The 9,534-nt window shown below is 46.0% G+C and overlaps 1 protein-coding gene across 1 annotated transcript in view; it reads left to right on the top strand.

Moving 5' to 3' along the window:
• The first annotated feature begins 8,301 nt into the window (after positions 1 to 8,301).
• Positions 8,302 to 9,534, top strand: part of SMIM7 (small integral membrane protein 7) — a 39,057-nt gene continuing 37,824 nt past the window's right edge. The window contains exon 1 of the mRNA XM_069216604.1: positions 8,302 to 8,430. Coding sequence (XP_069072705.1) covers positions 8,405 to 8,430 — 26 coding nt within the window. The 5' untranslated portion in view covers positions 8,302 to 8,404. The remainder of the gene's footprint in view (positions 8,431 to 9,534) is intronic.

The following is a 9,534-nucleotide window of genomic DNA, read 5'->3' as shown; positions in this document are numbered from 1 at the left end:
GCCCCCGCAGCCCCCAGTCCCGTGAAGAACCAACCACCGGTGCAGCAGTGACCAGCAGGCAGCCCTCACCCTTGCCCAGCTGGTGGCAGGCCCGAGAAGCCTCCCTGTGCCCTGCCTGCAACGTCTGAGTGACCCCCGGGTACCTCCATTGATTTTTATTGCAAACCTGATGTCTTGTTTGGCCACTGCACCCGGCCGCCCCTGTGCCACTGTGGGTGTACTTTGTGTGCCTACTTGGGACCCCCCCAGTGCTCTACAAACCCCCCCCCCGTCTGCTCCCCGAGGACGCAGGTACTTACCTGCTAGCAGACTGGAACTGGAGCACCCCCTGTTTCCATAGGCGCCTATGTTATTTGGGCCCCTCTTTGACCTCTGCACCTGATCGACCCTCTGTTGCTGGTGCTGGATGTTTGGGGTTGACTTTAACCCCCAGCAGTGAGCTGCCTATGCCCCGGTGCCTGAACTTGTATGTGCTTTACTTACTGTGTTAATCTAACTGTACTTACAGTGATATGCGCGACAAGTGCTGCTACACCCGCTGCACTGCGGCATTGACAACAGCTCTAAATTGGGCGTGTCGGCAATGTCCTGGCCCAGCATTCCGCTGGGCCGGCTGGCAGAAACACTGTTTCCGCCCGCCGGCCCTGCGGAATGTTTTTTATTGGGCCGACGGGCTGGCGGTCTGTGTTTAGACTGCCAGCATGAACACGGCGGGAAATCCCACCGTGTTCATAATGAGGGCCTATATCTCATTTTGGATAGTATATACAGAGCCAGCTTCCTACACCCTGCCTTTGGAACTCTCATTAGTAGCTGGGGGTCCTTTTTCTTTACAATGTTGAAGCCAATACATCTAGTCACAGACAGCCAGCATAATGATTCAAATGGTAGCCCAGAAATGTAGATTAATCACAAGATCAACATTCTATATGACACCTTACTTGTATCGTGGAAGAGTGGCAGCCTAGAGTAGGACATGAAGGGAACCATTACAGCAAGCCACAGAACATAGTGCTGCTGTGTGCTTACCATGTAAAGGACCACTTCTGGCTGATTAAGGGTGGGAACCGGTGAGACGTAACCGAGGAGCGAGCTGGAGACTTGAGCTGTTCCTGGCAGTGAGAACTCCTGAAGGTGTCTGCCCAGGAGCCCAAAACTCCTTGTTCTCTGTCCACCTCTTCTCATGTTCAATATCCTGTGAATCTTTGTGCCTCGTGCTCCTTTCCTGTCATCTCTGTGACCCAAGCTTCACTCTTTGCTCCTGTGCCCCAAGTTCTTACCACTGTCTGCCCGTGTACCCCATCTCCATGCTCTGGGTTGTCTGTCCATGTACTCTACATTCTCATACTGTTGTCCTAAGCTCCTAACACTGTCTGTCTGTCCTTGTACCACATGCTTCTCATGCTGTCTGCCTCTGTCCACAGTTCCGCCAAGTTTCCCAGGTCCATGTGTGACGTATTGCTCCATTCCTGTTTTTTCTTTGAATTCTGGGACTCGTAGTCTTGTTTATTTCATTATATAACAGGACTACAAGTCCCAGAAATAAAAGGAAAAAAATCTGGACAGGAGCAGCACATCACGCATGGACCTGGGAAACTTAGCGGCTGTGTGTCCCACAAGCTCCTCTCCCTTCTTGATGAACCCCAAGATTCTCATATGATCTGTCAGTGTGCCCCTGCTCCTCATCCTGTCTACCTATGCTCCCAATCTCCACCCAGTGATTGGCTGCCCTCCTAATCCAGGGTCCCAGGATTGTCTCTATGTGTTTTTAAACTCCCCCTCCCCCATCTTTTCCAAATACCTTAAGAGTCTGACACTTCCCATATTAATGCTGTGACACTTCACCATTCAGCAGGGCACCGTGTTTCCAGTCCTGGGATTTCATGTGATGATCAAATGCATTCTAGCTATTATAGTCTTATTTTACTTTCTTTTGATCGATTGGAGTTACAGTGTGTAGTAGAAAAGGCCTAATCTGCATAAATTGTGTCCTGCAGGCATGGTGCAAAGGAAGGTGTGTCAAAGCTGATCTAGCTATCCCTGTCCCTATACCACAAGTGCATACAACTCCCTACACTGTCAATGTCCCTATACCTCTCTGTGCCCTTATGTATCAATCTCATTACACTGTGTGCACATGACGCAATCTCCTCAAACTATCTGCTCATAGCCTCCAAACCCCAGGCACTCAAAGATTCTTACACTCCCTGTCCACATACCATGCTCCTGACCCTGTTTGTGTTTGTGCTGCCAAGCTAATCTACTCTTTGTCTAGTCTTATAAGCGCTTTGCAGCCCTGCCAAGTTTCCCAGGTCCATGGGTGATGTGCTGCTCCAGTCCAGGTTTTTCCTTTGAATTCTGGGACTTGCAATTTTATTTATTCCATTATAAAGCAGGACTACAAGTCTCAGAATTTAAAGGAAAAAATCTGGACTGGACAAGCACATCACACATTGTGCTGGGAAACCTGACAGGGCTGCATCTAGACAAGTTGCATCAGCAATTGGCCACATAGAATGATATCCATTGGACTCTGTAGTGAAATCATACCACCCACAGTCTGTATGTTAGGATATTAGTAATGGTTTCATACGTTTTGCTCTTTCTGTCATGTTCTCATATAACTGAGATGTGGTCAGGCAGGGCAGCAGTGTAGAAAAATAAGTGAAAATTAGTGATCGATTTGGAAATGATGAAAAAAGTGGGCTGCAACACTGGATCACTGCTGTGTTAATATTGTGGTTCTCAATTTACGATTTTAAGACACAAAGGCGGTTATTACAATCTTGGAGGAGGTGTTAATCCGTCCCAAAAGTGACGGTAAAGTGACGGATATACCACCAGCCGTATTACGAGTCCATTATATCCTATGGAACTCGTAATACGGCTGGTGGTATATCCGTCACATTTGGGACGGATTAACACCTCCTACAAAGTTGTAATAACCCCCAAAGTTACACCTTTTATGTCTTGTTCTGAAACATATTCACATCATATGATTTAATTCAATAAGAGTTACTACTTTTTTATAAATTCTATTTAATTGTTGGCATGTTACTTCATCATATGACACTACATCCCTTCCACTACATCTTCGTGGGGTAGACCATCTTAAGCCCCCTATTTCATTTAAGTTGCTTTTACCCTATTTCTAGTTAAATAATACTTACCCATACTAGGGCAAAGCAGTTGCAGTGGATCTTATTTTTTGTCCTGTGATATAATGTATGCCATGTGGTGGGGCGTACCAATGAAGATGCTTAGTGAGGTATACTATTTACGTAGACCACCCTGCTCCCGCGGGGCAGCTGGGTAGCTACATAGTATCAAGGATGTATTCTGCACATGAGCAGCTACAGGGTGCAGACTGGTTTATTTACATAGTTTACAGGTTATGAGGCAGCAGCATATTTAATAAGCTACCCATTTTATGAAGAGGTAGTTAACAGACTTTCTTTTTATTGACAGTGTGGTTAGTCAGAATCAGTTTATTTTAGAGCCTGAGGGTGTAAACAAAGCCAACTCTTTTACATGTTTTTGTGGAGATGCTTGAAGCTGGGCCCAGGGGAGGAAGACAAAATGGTCAAAGAAAAGTCAGGGGAAAGGGTGAGGGATGAGGAGGAATGGAACATAGCTGCCAGGTTTCTCTGGTCCATGTGTAATGTGCTGATTCAGTATAGTTGTTTTTCCTTTGAATCATAGGATTTGAAGTTCTGTTTTAATAATGGTATAAACAAGGCTGCAAGTCTGATGGTTGCGCTTGGATAGGGAATGAGGGAGCAGCACAGAATGATGCAGCTTTTTGGGTGACAGAGAGCTAGAAAATATGTGCACTCTCATGCACTGCTAAAAGAACAAGAAAAAAAGCCATTTCCTGAATGTGAGCAGTGAATGAATACAAGTTATCCAGTCACAAGAATGATCAAGAATAATCTCCCATTATAGGGATAAGCACAAGAAGAGAAAAGCAAGCCAATGAAAAAGCAGCAAGAAAATAAGAGAGCGACAAAGCCAACCAATGGTGAGCAATAGACGCGCTCTACGATCATTGTAACTTTTTGGTATGACCCACAAGAAACTTCAGCCCTAAAAGCTGTCTGGTAGGAAAGACCTAAACTCTTCTTCTCTAACAGCGGCCTCCTTCTGTGCCATAAAAGTAAATTTGGGTACTGTGCATAGTATTTGACCCATTCCACAATGACCTCTATCTGTCTTTATTTTTTTACTGTGGGTATTGCAGTCACCAAACGGTTGTCATAGCTGCTAAATTGCTCAGTTCAATGCCTGATAAGCTGTTCTAGATCAGGTTTTTTTCTTTGAATTCTAGGAGGTGTAGTCTTCCTTATACAATTAAATATACAAAAATACAAAAAAAAGTCCCAGAATTGAAAGAAAAAATTTGGCCTAGCACAGGTAGTCATGCCTGGATGCAGGAAACTTGGCAGGGCTGCGTTGTTCATTAGTAATTCAAAGAATTGCGACTATATTTTAAATGTACCAAACCAATAGTATTGAACCCCTCAGGTGCCTTGAACGTAACTGTTACATCCTGCACCCAGCCATCACATCCCCTTCCAACCCCGCCCCTCCACCCCCATCTAATGACATCAGTGCGCAATTGCGCGCTGAAATCATTAGAGGTCGCTGGACGTGCTGGAAGCCATTTGCTTCCAGCACGTACAAGAGAAAGGAGGTGAGTTTTTCCTCCGGCCGGGGTGGGGGGGATGATTTTGCTACAAAAAGGAAGGGTTTTCCTTTCCCTCAATGTCTCTTTCAGCATTCCTGCTGCCCGATTGCACCAGGGATTTTGTTTGTGTGTGTGTGTTTTTTGTGTGTGGGGTGGCCCCTTGGGCAAATGTCGCTCCCCTAATGGGGCATAATGTTTTTTGCCATTTCTGCCCCCCTTTGGGGCAGATTGGCTGAATATTTTTCAGCCGATCTGTCCCCAGGGGGAGCAGAAGCCAGGACAGCACCAGCAATGTTTTGCGCTTTGTTTTTTTTGTGTGAGGGGGCGGCCCCTTGAGCAAATTGTATAAATTGTATATGCTGTCTGAAAGTAGCACAGGATATGTTTATAATTTTCGGGTCTACACTGGTAGGGATTCTAGTATTGACCCCCATAGTTGTCCACCCACTTTTGGAGTTAGTGAGAAAATTGTGTGGGAACTTGGTAGACGACTGTTTAACAAAGGTCACCATTTGTAAGTAGATAACTTCTACACTGGAGTGCAGTTGTTCAAGGAATTGTTCAGAGTGGACACTGTTGCTTGTGGCACAATCCGTTCTAACTGGAAAGGCTATCCAAGGGAGCTTGTCTGTAAAAAACTTGAGAGGGGACAGTGCAGTGCCTTGCGTAATAATGAGCTGCTAGCTCTGAAATTTGCAGACAGGAGGGATGTGTACATGCTCACAACCATCCATGATGAGTGTACTTCCCCTGTGACTGTTTGGGGTCAGGTTGCGGAAGTACGCAAACCTGCATGCATTTTGGACTACAATAAGCACATGGGTGGTGTTGATAGAGTAGATCAGAGGTTGGAACCTTACACTGCTCTTCTTAAGTCTTACGTGTGGTATAAAAAGTTGGCCATCCATTTGTTTCATTTGGCAACCTTTAATGCTTTTATTATGTTCAAGGATTGTTCCCCTGAGTCAAGGAGGAAATTTGTTACATTTCAGGAGTCAGTGATAGAGAGCCTTATTGTGGTGGAACAGGCAAGATTTCCTAGAGTAGCAATGGTGGAGGATGTGGCTAGATTGAAAGATAGCCACTTTCCTGATCAGATTCCTCCCACTCCCAAAAAAGACTTTCCCGCTAAGAAATGTAGAGTCTGTGCCCAAAGAGGTATCCGGAGGGAAAGACGGACTGCCTTTACTGTCCTTCAAAGCCTGGGCTGTGTGTGGCTGGCTGTTTCAGGAGTTACCACACACATAAGAATTACTGGGAACTACCATGAGCGTAAACTGCTGTTTTATATTTTCATATGTTCAGTTTCACGGTTGCCATTACTGTCATGTATTCAGTTAGAGGTTTTGTGTTGTAGTTTTGTACTTATTTATAATTAGTTAGTGGTTTCGTTGTTGTTTAAAAACAAAAAGGAAGTGATGGCGGTGTGCATGGAGTGGCGCTTGGCTGGTAGTGTGCGTGGAGTGGCACTTGGCTGGCGGTGCCAGCCAAACGCCAGTCCACACATACCCATCAGCTGGTGCGACTGCTGTATTAGGCATGTGGGCGTATGAAAGTGATGGGCCCTTGAATGGCACTGTCTGTTGATACGAGTGTTGAAATGTGCTGGGCCCGCAGCTGGCAGCGTGAATGGTCTTGTGCATGTCATGTATGAAATGGTGTGTGAATGGACTGCAAAGCGGTTGGTGCCTTGATGCAGCTTTACAGCTCACAAGCTGTGAGTCACTGGTTCATTTTTGTGGCCTTTCAGTTATTAACAGTGCATTTCATTTTTGTGAAATCTCTTGTTAATAAAATTTGATCTACTGAACCATCACTCACCCTCATGCCAAATCCAACCAGTATGTGTGGTAAAAATGACAAAACCTGCTCCACTGTAATCAGGCGTCGCAGCACACCTGTGACATGCCAGGTGTCTTGGGTGGGACCCCGATGATGAAGCATGCCACCAACTTAGTTGGTGGGTGAGGGGTCTTTTTAAAATAACCTAAGTGTGTTTCTTTTCACAATTTATGTGTTTGGAACATCGCATAAGGATGTGGATACGTCAAAATAATCTATTGCAAAACCACCTCTTTTTCTGGGGTGGGGGCAACTGTGTTTTTGTCCCCAGTGCAGCAGTCATCTAGGGAAACCTACCAAACCCAGACATTTTTTAAAACTAGACACCCGGAGGAGTCCAGAGAGGTGTGGGTAGCGTGGATCCCCCAAAATGTTCTTACCCAGACACCCCATTCTGAATTCCCCTAGGTGTCTAGTTTTTAGAAATGTCCGGGTTTGGTAGGTTTTCCCAGGTGCTGGCTGAGCTAGAGGCCAAAGTCCCCAGGTAGGCACTTTGCAAAAACCAGGTCAGTTTTCTTTAGGAAAATGTGATGTATCCATGTTTTGTTTTGGGGCATTTCCTGTCGCGGGCACTAGGCCTACCCACACAAGTGAGGTACGATTTTTATCGGGAGACTTGGGGGAACGCTGGGTGGAAGGAAATTTGTGGCTCATTTTAGATTCCAGAACTTTCTATCTCCGAAATGTGTGGAAAAGGTGTTTGTTTGCCAAATTTTGAGGTTTGCAAAAGATTCTGGGTAACAGAACCTGGTGAGAGCCCCGCAAGTCACCCCATTCTGAATTCCCCAAGATGTCTAGTTTTTAGAAATGTCTGGGTTTGGTAGGTTTTCCTAGGTGTCGGCTGAGCTAGAGGCCAAAATCCCCGCAACTAGAAGAGTGCAGCAGACGTGACAGTATATTGCTTTTGAAAATCTGACATGGCAGGAAAAAATTACATAGTAAAACGTGGAGAGAAATGCCTGTTTTTTTGTGTCAATTTCAATGTTTTTGTATTTCAGCTGTTATTTTCTGTAAGAAAACCTTGTAGGATCTACACAAATGACCCCTTGCTGAATTCAGAATTTTGTCTACTTTCAGAATTGTTTAGCTTTCCGGAATCCAGCTTTGGTTTCACACCCATTTCTGTCACTAATTGGAAGGAGGCTAAAAGCACAAAAAATAGTACAAATGGGATATGCCCCAGTAAAATGTCAAAATTGTGTTGAAAAATTTGGTTTTCTGATTCAAGTCTGCCTGTTCCTGAAAGCTGGGAAGATGGTGATTTTTAGTGCCACAAACCCTTTGTTGATGGCATTTTCAGGGGAAAAACACAAGCCTACTTCTGCAGCCCTTTTTTCCCATTTTTGTTTTAAAAAATGAAATGTTTGCTGTATTTTGGCTAATTTATTGGTCTCCTTCAGGGGAACTCACAAACTCTGGGTTGCTCTAGAATCCCTAGGATGTTGGAAAAAAAGATGGAAATTTGGCATGGGTACCTTATGTGGACAATAAGTTATGAGGGTCTAAGCGCGAACTGCCCCAAATAGCCAAAAAAAGGCCTGGCACCTGAGAGGGAAAAGGCCTGGCAGCGAAGGGGTTAGATTCAATCAGTAAGCCAATAGTAGGGGAGCCACCACACACCCTTCTGAGATGGCCGCCCCATTGAGTCTTCTTCCTGAGTCCTCTTTCTCTTTCCTGGTACAGCTGCGTAAACACTGGTGACGTCCTCTACTGTTGACGAAGGGCTCGATGGTACACATCCAATCAGAAGCCCGGAGAGGTGAAGGGGGACGGTGATTGGCGGCTGCGAGTGGCCGCGGAGGTGCCTGCGTAGCTTCCGCTTCCGGTGGCTGTCACTCGGTTCTGCAGTGTTGGCATAGCCGGAGGGGGCTGAAGATGATCGGGGACGTGTTGTTGTTTGGGTGAGTGCGGGGCGGGGGGTGGCGGCCACGCTGAGACGAGGGGTCCCGGGGGACCTCAAAGTCCCTTTCATGCATGTACGGCGGAACCTACCCCCGTCGCCCCAACATGAGTCTGTGACGGACATCAGCCGCACCCCGTGATCTCTCAACAGCCTGCCCGCATAGAGCCCCTGAACCGGGACCCCACGGGGGGACCCACGGAATGGGCGTCTAGTAGCTGCTCCACAGCAGCGAATGCATCTAGGAGCCCACCACATCCCCCTGCAAGTTAGGCTGATTGTACTTTGTGCGGAAATCTGTGTAGAATATTTATCTTACGTTGCAGTTCCTTTTTGTAATGTTTTAATGAAAATGAAGATCATACTAGGGTTTTAAATAGCGCCTTCTACCCAAGGTGTGGCACTGAAGCGCTTTGTGGACGCTAGCCCGTCGGTGGCTGGCAGCGTTAGAAAGGCTGTCATGTAAAATAAGCTACCGTTTGCCACTATCACGTTGTTGTCACTTGGTTTGAAAGTGCTCTGCATTGTCCTTTATTGTTCGCTGTCTTATAAAACGGTGTGCCCATTGTCATGCAGTTTGTTCTGCAGCCAGTGTTGCACTGTGTGCTGAGGTGGTTGTACAGTTCATCATGCCTGCGACTGGTCTTTCAGTGTGTAGTGGTCATGGGGACGCTCGTGACTAAGGACGTGCTAGCGGTTGCGCAAGCAGGGGCGTAGGAGACAATACATTTCTGGGGGGGACAGGGACAGCCTTGGGGACTTTCAATCAACCCTATACAAATCGCTCGTTGTTTACGAACTGCAGGCTCCGATAAATATACACAATCAAATATACTGGAAGTGAAATAGGGAGAAAGGAAGGCATGTTTTCACAGTCAGAAAGTATCTTTTATTGTTATTTACATGTGAAAATAACATGTTGATTAACCTTGCATCTTCATGCACCAAGCAAATAAAGGCAGGAGGGTAAAAAGGAAGAACATACCCCTTGTGCCCCACACCCATCATGCCTCACCTCATGCCAATTGGAACCGCACTGGAGATATCAAAAACGATCAGGTACAACAGCTGTTAACTGTGCTCAGAAACCAGAGTTCTAGTAACA

Source organism: Pleurodeles waltl, chromosome 12, assembly GCF_031143425.1.
Source record: "Pleurodeles waltl isolate 20211129_DDA chromosome 12, aPleWal1.hap1.20221129, whole genome shotgun sequence".
NCBI lineage: Eukaryota > Metazoa > Chordata > Amphibia > Caudata > Salamandridae > Pleurodeles > Pleurodeles waltl.
This window is presented reverse-complemented; position numbering and strand designations above follow the sequence as displayed.